Source organism: Lutra lutra, chromosome 4, assembly GCF_902655055.1.
Source record: "Lutra lutra chromosome 4, mLutLut1.2, whole genome shotgun sequence".
Classification (NCBI taxonomy): Eukaryota; Metazoa; Chordata; class Mammalia; order Carnivora; family Mustelidae; genus Lutra; species Lutra lutra.
Genome location: NC_062281.1, coordinates 170266578 through 170280768, shown reverse-complemented (window position 1 = coordinate 170280768; position 14191 = coordinate 170266578). Strand labels below are relative to the sequence as shown.

General features: G+C 41.7%; 1 protein-coding gene across 4 annotated transcripts in view; it reads left to right on the top strand.

Annotated features, from left to right (window-relative positions):
- Positions 1-14191, top strand: part of LOC125097165 (protein argonaute-1) — a 38794-nt gene that overhangs the window by 18585 nt on the left and 6018 nt on the right. For all 4 annotated transcript variants that reach the window (XM_047724686.1, XM_047724685.1, XM_047724687.1 and 1 more), the window contains 7 exons: positions 1876-2060; positions 8655-8814; positions 9000-9090; positions 10157-10351; positions 12441-12575; positions 13120-13221; positions 13778-13977. In XM_047724686.1, coding sequence (XP_047580642.1) covers positions 1876-2060; positions 8655-8814; positions 9000-9090; positions 10157-10351; positions 12441-12575; positions 13120-13221; positions 13778-13977 — 1068 coding nt within the window. The remainder of the gene's footprint in view (positions 1-1875; positions 2061-8654; positions 8815-8999; positions 9091-10156; positions 10352-12440; positions 12576-13119; positions 13222-13777; positions 13978-14191) is intronic.

The following is a 14191-nucleotide window of genomic DNA, read 5'->3' as shown; positions in this document are numbered from 1 at the left end:
TTGTTGGTAGCTGTATTCTCTGTATGCGTCTCTCATTCTCATGTTTTTATCCCTGCACAGTTCTTTTGAAAAAATCCTTTGGGGTATTTTGGGGTACAGAAACAGATAAACCTAGAATCTCAGAGTTGGGCATCTGTTCGTCAGACATTCCCTTCTCCCAGTGATCCCCAGATGCAAAGGGTAAGAATATGACTTGTACACCTGGGTCAGTGGTACCCAGTTGGATGTTTGGTTCTGGGCTAAAGATTAAAATCTGAGTCTTTGGGTATGGTAGTGAATGACATTGTCCAGGGAGAATGTACAGGGTGAATAGAGGCTGAATATAAGAACTCTGAGGAACTGGAAAGTAAATAGAGCAAAGTTCCTAAGTGTGAGTGAGGGGATGGGATCCAGAGCACAGGAAAAGGCATCCTTTCTGCTAAGAGAGAGGGAGAAGTGAAGATGGCTGTGGAGGTAGAGAAATTGGTAATTGGGAATGGATGAGGGAGTCCTATGGTCAACCCTTAGAATTTTTCTTTTGGCTAAAGAAGTTCTGTTACCTCCACTGTATCCCTTTTAGGAGAGGATTTCAAGATCTTCTCTATTGTAGACTTCTTTCAACATGTGACCTCCAGCAGAGAACACAATAGTTAAGTGTGATTTGGTGGTAGAGAAAAGATTGGGTATACCACTTTCTTTGAAGTAGAGACCCACTTACTAAATTTGACTTACTAAGTTTGATACCTTTATATTCTCCATATTAGTTCAGTTCCTCCCTCTAATGTAGTCACTATCATGAACTATTATGACTTTCCATCTAATTTATGTTTTATGTACCTGTATATAAATGATTTTAAAACATTTTAAAAGATTTATTTATTTATTTTAGAGAGAGAGAGACAGCTCATGGGTAGGGAAGTGGGGAAGTGGGAAGAGGCAGAAGGAAAGGGTGAGAGAAACCCAAGCAGACTCCAAGCTGAGCATGGAGCCCAACGTGGGGCTCAATCTCATGACCCTGAGATCATAACCCAGCCAAAACCAAGAGTCAGAGTTCAACCACATATGTCACCAAGGCACCCCCCAAGTGATTTTAGATTTTACATAACAGTATCATACTGTATTTATCTGTTTGCCTTTTTTTTTTACTAGATACGTGAAAAAATAGTTATTTTCTCACTATGTAGGCTTCTGAATCTATCATATTTGTATTTATATACTATATAATGTCCCCTAAGTTATTGGTTTTATTCTCTGTATGTTTTTACTCTAAATGTAGGATTTTCAAAAAAAAAAAAAAAAAAAGTAGGATTTTTCAAGTTAAATTTTCTGCTATTCTTTCAATCTATCATCGTACGTATATAGCTTGATTTTTAAAATCTGCATGTGTACCCTTACTTCCAACTTTGTCTTCCTTTCCTAGGGTAAAGCCCCAGAGCCAAAGGAAAGAAGCTTGTTTAATTATTTGCTCTTAGGCTTAAAAGAATCAGTAGGGGAGGAGGGAGCTCATTTTTACTGAGTACCTCCTGTGCTTTGAGCACTGTTGGAGTTTATTTTAATATGAACAGAGGCCTGTCTCTTGGGCATTTGCCTATTGCTATGGACTTAGTGCACGCGAATCAGCTACTTGAGTGGGACAAGGTAGGGACTCAGAATTCCCACAGGTCCCTTCTCTGGGCTCCCTTGGCTCTCTGCTTATACCATTGAATACTTAGCAAGTGTGATTTTTGTCCTACTCAACTATAAATTTGGTTTTTTACACTGGCGGTGATCACGTCTCTTTTATGTCAGAATTTCTCATTGGCTGTCCTGGTGCTAGGTACCTAAGATAGTGGCATTTGTTCAGTGGTATTGAAGTGGGACTCACCGCCTCCTGTCATGACCATACTTGTGCTGCAGGAACTTCACAGACCAGCTACGGAAGATTTCCAAGGATGCAGGGATGCCCATCCAGGGCCAGCCTTGCTTCTGCAAATACGCGCAGGGGGCAGACAGCGTGGAGCCCATGTTCCGGCATCTCAAGAACACCTACTCAGGGCTGCAGCTCATTATCGTCATCCTGCCAGGGAAGACGCCAGTGTATGGTACAGTTCTCTGGGGACAGTGATAATGAAGATAGGACTTTTCTCAGGGTAGCTCCCTCGAGGCTTCCAGGGGGGACTCAGTGTGGGTTCTTTGCTCTAGCCAGAGTTCTTCCTTAATATCAGCATTCCTTTTGAAGGAGAAATATTAGCCTGTATGAGCCTTTGAGTTATCCCAGGTCCTGCTTATCTGCTCACACTCCATTCCAGTAGCATTTACTGGGGTCCTCTGTGTGTTGATCTTTATGCCAGGGTAAGCTGAGCCAGATACAGATACAGGTCAGTCCAGATTCCTTCCTATGCCTAGGAGTGTGTTGTCTATCAGGACATTGTGTAGCACACTCAAGCAGAATTTGTGGTGGTTCAGTAAGTGGTTTGTTGCCTGGGAATGACTTAGACTTTCTGAGAAGTTTTCTCTCTCTCCCACTTTTATTTTTTTTTATTTTTTATTTTTTTTTTTAAAGATTTTACTTACTTATTTGACAGACAGGGATCACAAGTAGGCAGAGAGGCAGGCAGGCGAGTGGCGGTGGGAAGCAAGCTTCTTGCTGAGCACAGAGCCTAATGCAGGGCTCAATCCCAGGACCCTGGAACCATGACCCAAGCCAGAGGCAGAGGCTTTAACCCACTGAGCCACCCAGGCACCCCAGTAGATCTCTCCCACTTTTAAGAATAGGGATGGATTTATATATCTCTGGCTCAGTTCCTTTACTCTGTGTTCCCAACACCTCTCCTGTTTCAGAAGAAGAGATGTCCCTTCTCTTACCTTGTTCAACCCATGTATGCTTTTGTTCCCATCTCATCCTGCCGCTTTTGGGACTTGATACCCTTTCATCCTCAAACTTGTTTAGATTCCCCATCCAAGAGTACATTACCACAGTTATGCCATCTCCTTTAGCTTTTGTCTTCTGTTTCTTGTTTTTCTTCATCATACTTTTTGAATGAGTTCTCCACATTCTCTAGACCCACTTCCTCACCACCCACTTACTCCTTTGCCTCTTTCATCTGTCTTACCTCTAACTTTCTCCAAAACTTCCCTGCAGAGAGCCATCTGTGACCTTTGTCACTTTTCTTCGCTTGACTTTCTCCTGTCTCTCTTTAATTATTTTTGTTATTACCACATATGCTTGGTATTTTCCAGATTTCTATACCCTGCCTTTTCTATCTTTACATTCTAGTGAAATTTTCATTTATGTCAGTTGCTTACATCATTACCTCTTATTAATATCTATTATAATGTATTGTTAAATCTTGGTCCAACCCTTGACCTCTCTGCTGTTCCCATCTGTCCCTTTGACCTTTCTCGCTTCTGTAAGCGTTTATTAATCACTTACTGTGTATCAAACACTGTGCTAGGTTCTAAATACATTGGTGAATGAAACAGATGTAGTCTCTGCTCTTATAATTTGTTTTGGTGGACATCTCTTTAGTAGCTTGTCTTCTCTTTTTATCAGTAAGCTCTTTTCTTTATGTCTTCTGTGTTTGACATCGTAATTGCTTCTTGGTACTTTGATCCAAACTCTGGAGGCAGTCTGTCTTCTCTTTGCTTCATCTCCATCATCATCTTTTTTACTGTCTTAAGATCTATTCTCTGCTCTCCACCCAGACTTCTCAACTGAATTCTAACATTTTTTCTTAAATCTTTCTTGAATAAGAAAGGTTTTTCATTTACTGGATGAGCCCTTTTGTGACTCTGCTCCCCCAAAAAACCTTCATTGGTATGAATTCACAAAATAAAAATTTTCAGGGCCGTGATCTTAGTTTAACCTTTTTAGCTTTATCTTGTACTATTCCCTTTGCCACACGTACTGGAAAGATCACTTGTTCTGGAATTAGATAGAAATAGATTTTAATTCTGGCTATGGCAGTGTACTGATTTAGGCAAAGTACCTAACCTTTTTGAACCTCATGAATTAATTACATAAAAAGCAACATCTATGGGGCGCCTGGGTGGCTCAGTCATTGGGCGTCTGCCTTCCACTTGGGTCATGATCCCAGTGTCCTGGGATCAAGCCCTGCGTCAGGCTCTCTGCTCAACAAGGAGCCTGCTTCTCCCTCTATGGCTCCCCCTGCTTATGTTCCCTCCCTTGCTGTGTCTCTCTCTGTGTGTCAAAAAGATAAATAAAATCATTAAAAAAAAAAAAGCGACATCTAGCAAGTGCCTGGAACATAGTAGATACTCTAAATGCCTCCTTCTTTCCTTCCTTCCTTCCTTTCTTAAGACTTTACTTATTCACGAGAGATGGCGACAGAGAGGCAGAGGGGAGAAGCAGGCTCCTAAGGAGCCCGGAGCCCAATGCGGGACTCAGTCCCCAAACCCCGGGATCGTGACCTGAACCGAAGGCAGATTCTTAACCGGCTCAGCCACCCAGATGCCCTAAATGCTCGTTTCTTGCCTATGCTTTCTAATCTCTGGCTTTGTTTACATCATTTGCCTTTTTCTAGAGTATCTAAGTACTCTTCTTCCTATCCCCCTGTTCCCCTTAAAATTCTCTCAAGTCTCAATTTAAGTGTATTTATTTCTGGAAGCCATCTCTCATCCTACCTAAAGGATAAATCTTTTTGGATTCCTCTGGAAATTTTATCAGGCTGCTAATCAGTTACTGCCTTCCTTGATACTATTTTGAGCATAGAATAGATCTTATTTTGCTCTGAAACCTTCTTCCCCTGCACATATAAACTTAAGGTAGAGCCTTCCACTGACATGATACTCAGTAATTGCTTATGGAGGGAAGTTGGTTGACCTCCACTTCATGCCTCTGGGCCTTTATTGATATCCCTTGGATGCAAAATAAGGATACTTCTTAGGAGAACTGCCTTGAGTAATTATCCACATTTCTAGTTCCCTCCATTAAGGGGAGAGTCCATTATTGGCTTGCTTGGGGAATAGTATAGTACAGCATGCTTGGGGAAGACAGTGCTTATTTAGAGAATTGTCCCCACCCTGGGCTCAGTAATGCTATATTCTCTCTCTAGTCTCAACCTTGATTAGGACCTTGGGTTTCTTCTGCTTACATTCTGTTCCTTGATTATGTGCCATTTGGACAATGAAGACAATTAATTGCCTAGGAATTAAGCCAGCAGATAAGAGTAGCAGTTATTCTAAAGACCCTCACCTTCCCTTCTTGGAGGCCAAAGCAAGGTCTAGTTGCATTGTGATTGCCCTGAGCATATAGATGGACAGTGTTATATTTGTCCAGTTCTGATCTGGTACCACATCATCCTGTCCTTAGTATTTTTAACCCCTTCCTTTCCACTAAATTAATGATATTATCCCTTTTTTTTAAATGTAAACTTTTTATTGTAGTATACATAAAGAAATCCTAAGAGTTCAGTTGAATGAATTTTTATAATATGTTACAGCAGGGTAAGCCGTACCCATTTTTGCAAGCAAAACATTACCACAACCTCAGGCTGCCAGTCACTACAGCTCCCCATCAATGGTAATCACTATTTTGGCTTCTAATGCCATAGATTCATTTTAACAGTCTTTGAAATTTGTGTAAATGAATCATTTATTAGGTACTTTTTTTGTTGTCTGGCTTTTACTCAACATGCTTATTATGAGATTCATCCATGTTTAATTGTGGTTTGTTACAGTTTTTCCATTAGATGAATATAACACAATTTACATTCTGCCATCAGTGGTCTTATTTGTATTGTTTCCAGCTTTTATTGTTACAAATAAAGCCTCAGTGAACATTCTTGTATGTATCCTTTGAACATATATACCCATTTCCATTGGGTGTATATCTAGCAGGAATTTTATTTATTTATTTATTTATAAAGATTTTTTTTCTGTTTGTTAGAGAGTAAGAGAGCATAGGTGGGGGAATAGCAGACAGGGATAAACAGGCTCCTAGCTGAGTAAGGAGCCCGAAGCAGGGCTCGATCCCAGGACCCTGAGATCATGACCCGAGCTGAAGGCAGAGGCTTAACTGAGTGAGCCACCTAGGTGGTCCTCTAGGAGGAATTTTATTTTTTATTAATTAATTAATTTGTATTTATTTATTTTTTAAAGAGATTTTATTTATTTGACAGAGAGAGAGAGAGATCACGAGGGAGAAGCAGGCTCCCCGCTGAGCAGAGAACCCCATGTGGGGCTTGATCCCAGGACCCTGAGATCATGACCTGAGCAGAAGGCAGAGGCTTAACCCACTGATCCACCCAGGCACCCCTAGGAGGAATTTTAAATGTATAGTTTACACTTCCACCATCGGTGTATGAGAATTCTAGATATTTTATATCCTTACCAAACTTGATATTGTCTCTTCATTTTAGCTGTTTTTGTGGTATCTAGTGATACTATGTTGTGCTTTTAATTTGATTTCTCTGATGATTGATAAAGTTGGGTATCTTTTATATGTCTGTTGGCTATTTCACTGGCCTCTTTTGTAAAGTTTTTACTCAAGTCTTTCCCTTTTCTTTTCGTTGCCTTAACTACCTTTTTTTTATTGATTGATTTATAGGTGATTGATTTCTAATTGATTTATAATTCTTTTGTTTAAAATATATATGTGTATTATATATATCTTTTCTGCTTTGTGGTTTGCCTTTTTTTTTTTTTTTTTTTTTTTTTTTTTTTTTAGTTTTATTTATTTATTTGACACAGAGAGTGAGATCACAAGTAGGCAGAGAGGCAGGCAGAGAGAGAGGGGGAAGCAGGCTCCCTGCTCAGCAGAGAGCCCAATGTGGGGCTCGATCCCAGGACCCTGAGATCATGACCTGAGCCGAAGGCAGAGGCCTTAACCAACTGAGCCACCCAGGCGCCCCGTGGTTTGCCTTTTTATTTTCTTAATGGAGTCTTTGTTGAGCAGAAATTTAAAATTTAAATGTAGACCAATTTGTGTAACATTTTTTCTTTATGGCTAGTAATTTCTGTGTCCTGTTTAAGAAATCCCCAAATCATAACATATTAGTCTATGTTTTTTTTTTAAATATGTGTGTTTTTTTTTTATGTTTTTAACCTTTCACATTTAGAATTAGTCTGTCTCCTTCGAAACTCTTGCTTTCTCTGTTCCCTGGCAGTTCCTTTGCTGGTGCAAAGCCTAGAAGCAGCATGTATACCCAGGGTAAAAGCAGCTGCAGAAGATAGCTCGCCTTGGTGAGATTCTTTTCCTCTCTGGAAGTTTATGCCCCTTCAGTTCTTGTCTCAGCACCTCTCTCTTGCCTTCAGAGGATGATTTCTGTTTTTGTCTGGCTTTTCTAAATGTTATCTGCAGAAGCATTGGTTGGTTACTAACTACTCTATCTCTCTTGGTAGTGGAAATGATCCTTTTAGCTTTTTAAACATGTTCAGGTCTCATTGAAAACATACTAAATCCTTCATTGATCCCACATCTCCTCCTTGGCACTTTATATCACCAAAATAGTTTGTGCCCCTATGCATTAGTTTTTTGCCTTGATATCAATTCAAAGGACATTTATGGGGGCTCTTGGGTGGTTCAGACTGTTAAGTTGTCCGACTCTTGATCTCAGCTTAGGTCTTGATCTTACAATTGTGCGTTTAAGCCCCGCATTGGACTTTATGCTGGGTGTAGAGCCTATTTTAAAAAACAAACAAACAGAAAAACAAAGGATATTTCTGGTCTTTATTTTACTAGATCTCTTAGTGTTTGATTTTGTTGAATGCTTGCTCCTTCTTGAAACCCTCTCTTCCCTTGGTGTTCATAATACAATACTGTCTTCCTCCTAGTTCTCTGGGTATTTCTCCTTTGAAGACCCATCTTCTTAACTGTTTGGCAAATATTAGAAGTTCCTCAAGATTCAGATCTAAGCTCTGCTCCTTTCACCTGTTCTCTTCCTTGATGATCTCATCAAGATCATGCTTTTAATTACTATCTGTATAAAATATCTAACAAATTTGTATCTCCTTTCAAGCTGCTTTTGAGCTCCCAACTATTATTCTCATTGCCTAATTGATATCCTCACTGGGATAACCAAAAAGCACTTCAAATTCAAAGTGTTTCAAAAACAGCTTGTGACCTATCTGTTTTATTACAAAAACTAGAAGCTTGATGTTATCCATAAAAATTATTTTCCCTTACATATATTATCTCTGAGTCCCTTAAATATTTATTGAATCTGTTTGTTTCTTTCCATCTAAGTGACTGTTTTCTTAGTACAAGCTATCTTTAATTCTTGCTAGATCAGTCTGATGACCACATTCTTTCTCTCATACCATGGTTCCTTTGCTCTCCTTTTTAGTTACCTTGGCCTTTTAGTTTCTCAAACATTTCTTCTATCAGAGTGCATTTTTGCATGCTGTTCCCTTTGTCTGGAATGCTGTCCCCCAACTCTGCCTCTCTTCTAAGTGCTTTTCTACCTTTGGGTTTCGTTTCTATCATTTAATCCTTTCCTGGCTGTTATTACCCCTTATTATATGCTCTCATATTTTCATGAAGTTTTCTGTTACAGCATTTATCATTGTTGTACTTTTCATGACTTTTAAAACTAATCGCTGGACAGTAACCACTATGATTAGGGACCCTGTGTTTCTGGTTACCATTGTGTTCTTACCACCTCATATCCTGCCTAACATCTAATCACCAGTAAATATTTGTTGAATGTATTAATTACTTCTCTCCCTACATACAGCTGAAGTGAAACGTGTTGGAGATACACTCTTGGGAATGGCTACACAGTGTGTGCAAGTGAAGAATGTGGTTAAGACCTCGCCTCAGACTCTGTCCAATCTCTGCCTGAAGATCAATGTCAAACTTGGTGGCATTAACAACATCCTAGTCCCACACCAGCGGTATGAACTGTGTTGCCCACTTGCCCTGTCAAGCAAGATATCATGTTGGGGATTGACAAAAATATAGGACTCTGGCCAGGCAGAGTAAATCAGACACAAGAGAAAGATGACCAAAATTGGGTGATAGGTGGTGCCAGGAAGAGATGACCGAACTCCTCACCATTTGTTTTCTCTTCTTTGTTTAGCTCTGCCGTGTTTCAACAGCCAGTGATATTCCTTGGAGCAGATGTTACACACCCCCCAGCAGGGGATGGGAAAAAACCTTCTATCACAGCAGTGAGTGATACTCTCCAGCTTCTTCTTAAGGTTCTCATTTTAGCTCTGAGCACCAAAGACTACACATAATCTCCTTTTCTCAGCTCTGATGCTTTACCCTTCATAAGAACTTTTTTTTCAGCTGGTCATCCCCATTATCCACTCCCTTGGTATCTTCATAAAACTAACTCTATATGGTATCTGTTTTTCAGAGAGAGCAGTGAGAGTGTAGGCAGTGGCCAGAGACTTTGGCCAGTCTCCATCACTCTTGCTCTGTGTTCAGATTTCTCTCTCTCCATGCCCACTTCTGGGATATGGGAAAGACCATGTCTCTTCTCTGAAATCCTTATGAAGGTAGTTACTTAGTTGCTGGAACTGACGTTTCCTCTTCCCCATTTCTACCCCTGGTCCATCTAGTAGATTAGATGTCTTTCCAGTCCCTCTCCTGACTTCTCTGCTCCCCATCCCTAGAGCCTTCCGAATTGCTAGCGGGATCAAACCTTCCTTCCCACTTCTCTATTCTCAACCCTCACATTTCTCTAGGCAGACTAGGCTAAGCACAGTAAATGCAGGGAAATCCTGTACTATGCTTAACCTTGTTCTCCTTGTGGCCATCTGTCCTAGGCTCTGGCCACTGTCCCCTTTGAAAATTATGTTACTCCTACCTCCTGCAGGAACACTCTTCACTGTGTTTCCTGGGTAGATTAGTACTTGAATTGAGAAAAGGACAAACTTCTGGCTCTTTGAGCTAGTAGTGCCAGACCTTCACATGACCTCCTGCAAGGGGTAAGAAAATTGAACTTACTAGGTACTTATGGTGGACTAGGTCCTATGCAAGGTTTTATACATGTACCATAGTAGCACTGCCGGCAGGTGGCTTTCTTACCTATTGAGAGGAGGAAAATGATCAGATGGATTAAATAACTTCTGCATGCATGATAGAGCGTGAAACCAGGACTTACTGAATCCAAAGCCCTGCTAATTCGATTACATAGTTTTCTTGCTAAGAAGCTTCCCCAAATCTACATCCTAACAGTGTTGGAAGTTTGGTGGTTCTGGAGGCTGATCCTGCCTCTTTGATTGTTAGGTGGTAGGCAGTATGGATGCCCATCCCAGCCGTTACTGTGCTACTGTGCGGGTGCAGCGACCCCGGCAGGAGATCATTGAAGACTTATCCTACATGGTGCGTGAGCTGCTCATCCAGTTCTACAAGTCTACCCGCTTCAAGCCTACCCGCATCATCTTCTACCGAGATGGGGTTCCTGAAGGCCAGCTCCCCCAGGTAGGGCCCAAAATAGGTGGAGAAATCCTTCACATTGGGGCCAGAGGGCCTAATGGGTGCAAAGTGTACTGCTCCTTTGTTTTAAAAGCTGTTGGCATTGGGAGGTAGTACTTCTTTGAGAGCTTTGCTAAATGGCAGTAGGCTTAGGAGCAGAGATTACAACTGAGAGGTGGTGTGCATAAGCGTCCAAAGACCTGTCTTGTAACAGAAGAGCCTCAGTGCATATTTACTCATTGATTCATGTTGAACACTGATTCTTTAGACCAGTAGTTCTCAAAACTTAATATGCATCAAGGTCACCTGAAGGGCTTGTTACAACAGTTTTAGGGCTTCAAGACTTTCTGATTCCTCGTGGTTCTTTTTTTGTTGTTGTTTTGTAAGATTTTATTTATTTATTTGAGAGAGACACAGAGAACATGAGTAGGGGGAGGGACAAAAGGAGAGGGAGAAACAGTCTCCCCACCAAGCAGGGAGCCTGACTTGGGGCTCCATCCCAGGACCCTGGGATCATGACCTGAGCAAAAAGGCAGATGCTTGACTGACTGAGCCACCCGGGTGCCCTTGGAGTTTGTAGTTGAGAAGTTCCTAGGTAGGTGATGGTCTGGAGGCCACACTTTGAGAACTGCTATTGACTTTCCTTCAGAATGTTCCTCCTTTTCTTTGTCCCTGCCAAGCCTTCATATTCTGTTGTTAATAGTATATAATGAACTGGTCTCCTTGACTGCCATTTAATTTTAATATAACTGTCATTTATTGGGTACCTCTTATGTACTGTGAATTGTGGTAAGCACTTCATGTGTGTTCTATTTAATGCTTAGAATAACCCTATGAAATAATAATTATTACTGCATTTGGCAGAGAGGAGGCTTGGGAATGTTAAATGATTTCTTCAGTGTCAACCAAGCTAAATACTCAGGGAACTGGGATTCAGACAGATTGGCCTGATTCGAGTTTATGCTCTTAACCATTATGCTCAGTTTTCTTCAAGTCATCCAGTGTTCCTAAAACAGCAGATGAATTTATCCTATCATTTCTGTGTTCAGGAATGTCTAGTGGCTTCACATAGTTTTGGGTTAAAATTCAAACTGCTTAGCAAAGCAGTCAGCCATTATTAACCCCTACTAGGTTTTCTATGCTTTCACTTAATCTGTTATATTTTTCACAACAGTTTTATGAGGCTGGTCTTATTAGTAACTTTAGTAGATTTGGAGAAAATGAGACTTGGAAGGGCTAAGTAACTTGCTTACAGGAATACAACTAGATAAAGCTTGGGTTTAAATCCAGTGTTTTTTGTTTTATTTTTTATTTTTTTTATTTGACAAACAGATCACAAGCAGGCAGAGAGGCAGGCAGAGAGAGACAGGAGGAGGAGGCAGGCTCCCCGCCGAGCAGAGCGCCCGATGCGGGACTCAATCCCAGGACCCTGAGATCATGACCCGAGCTGAAGGCAGAGGCTTTAACCACTGAGCCACCCAGGCGCCCCTTAAATCTAGTTCTAATTGATTTCCATTCTATGTATTTCTACCATGCCGTTTTGACTCCCTATATCTGACTTTTAAGACAACGAGGCGACCATTGCATATGGTTATTTACTTGTGCGTTCTTCTTTAGCTAGTCCATATTCTTATAATCCTGCTTCTTTGTAGGACTGAATTCATCTACTCTCTCTGTACCAGTTCCTGAACTATGTGTCTGCTCTTCTCTCGTGGTCTCAACACTGTTCTTGAAGCTTACAGGGGAATTCCTGTATCCTCCTGATCCTGAAATTGACCTTACTTTGGGCATTGTGGTTTTAGTGATATCTTTGTGCTTTGTTTCTGTGTGTTGATATTAGGTCTCTTTAGGAACCAGGTGAGTGCTCTCTGCTGATGCCAAGCCTCCTGGCCAATTTTTTGTAGCAACATATCATGTGAACTGAGTATAAAGCTGATTTTGACAGAAAGGCTGTGTCATCTCTCTAATGGTTGCGTGTCTGTTTATAAAGGGAGACTGAGCAAAAATCCATATTACAAATGGCAACTCTTAGTTCACAAAGACGTGACTCAAGAGGAGTTATGTCTCTTTGTCTCCCTCCTTACCCTGTGCTTAGATCCTCCACTATGAGCTGCTGGCCATTCGTGATGCCTGCATCAAACTGGAAAAGGACTACCAGCCTGGAATCACTTATATTGTGGTGCAGAAACGCCATCATACCCGCCTTTTTTGTGCTGACAAGAATGAGCGAGTGAGTGAGAGATCAAGGAAACCACCCATACCCTCTTCCTGTCTCCCTTCTCTTAATATGGAAGAAGCCCTTGAGATAAATCGGGATTTAGTCCTTGGTTTGTCTATTCTCCATAACCCCTTCCCCTAGCTCTTGTCCTTCCTCTGCCACCTCTTTCCCTTTTTTCCTTTCTCCCCGCCTGTCCTTATACTTCCTCTCCCTCCTTTTAGCTCCCTGGCCTGTAGACCATATATATGGATCAGTTCCCAGAGAAGGGAAGGGAACTACTATTTATTGAACTTCTCTTATATGTCAGACACTATACAAGGTGTCTTCCTCACAGCAGCCCTGTGAGGTAGGTACTATTATTACCTCCAGTTTAATCTCAGGAAGCTTAAATGACTTACTAAGGTCATACAGCTAATGAATGGTGAAATCAGCACTTACTGAGAACAAGAATTTCTGCTTTACTTTTGAGATTCTGGTGGGGTCAGTAGAATTGAGTTGGGGCCCTACTTAGGGCGAGGCAGATCTTGGGATCTTGTTTGTCTTTGTCTCTATACAGATTGGGAAGAGTGGTAACATCCCAGCTGGGACAACTGTGGACACCAACATCACCCACCCATTTGAGTTCGACTTCTATCTCTGCAGCCATGCAGGCATCCAGGTAGCTAGGCTATGTCCAGGGGATTCCAGTGGGTCAGAGATGAGTTGATTATTCCCACTGCCTCTAAAATACAATAGCTATCATGGAGGGCATTCAGAAAAGGCTTATTCTCTTAATAATCCCTTAGCGTACTTAACAGAAGTACATTTTGAACATCTTAGGGGTGCCCATAACAAGGGTGTTTTATGACATACGTGGCTTTGTGTCTGCCTTTTTGTGGGTGGGTCTCCAACCACACTCTTTCTTTCTTCCTTTCTTCCTTTCTTTCTTTCTTTCTTTCTTTCTTTCTTTCTTTCTTTCTTTAAGATCTAATTTATTTGAGAGAGAGTGAGAGGGCACAAGCAGAGGGAACAGCAGAGGGAGATGGAGAAGCAGGGAGCCTGATGCAGGACTCAGTCCTAGGACCTAGGGATCATGACCTGAGCTGAAGGCAGACATTTAACTGAGCTACCCAGACGCCCCCAACTACACTCTTAACAGAACAGTGATCCTGTTCCTTAGCATTGGCCATCCCTTCTGCCCAACCTGGGGCCCCCTCACCTTCCTATCTTCCCAGGGCACCAGCCGACCATCCCATTACTATGTCCTTTGGGATGACAACCGTTTCACAGCGGATGAGCTCCAGATCCTGACGTACCAGCTGTGCCACACTTATGTACGATGCACACGCTCCGTCTCTATCCCAGCACCTGCCTACTATGCCCGCCTGGTGGCTTTCCGGGCACGATACCACCTAGTGGACAAGGAGCATGACAGGTGAGGCCTGGAATCAAGCTGGCTTCCCTTTTGCTTCCACCTCTGGTACCACATCCTCTCAACTTTCCTTGGGCAGAAGGAAATTAATATCGTACAATACGATACCCTTGGGCTCATCTGCCCAAATCTGGGTTGGGACTTTCTTTTAAGTTGGTATGGGAATTGGTACTCTGGATGGGGGAATGGATTAGCAGCAGCTCAGTGCACCAGGAAG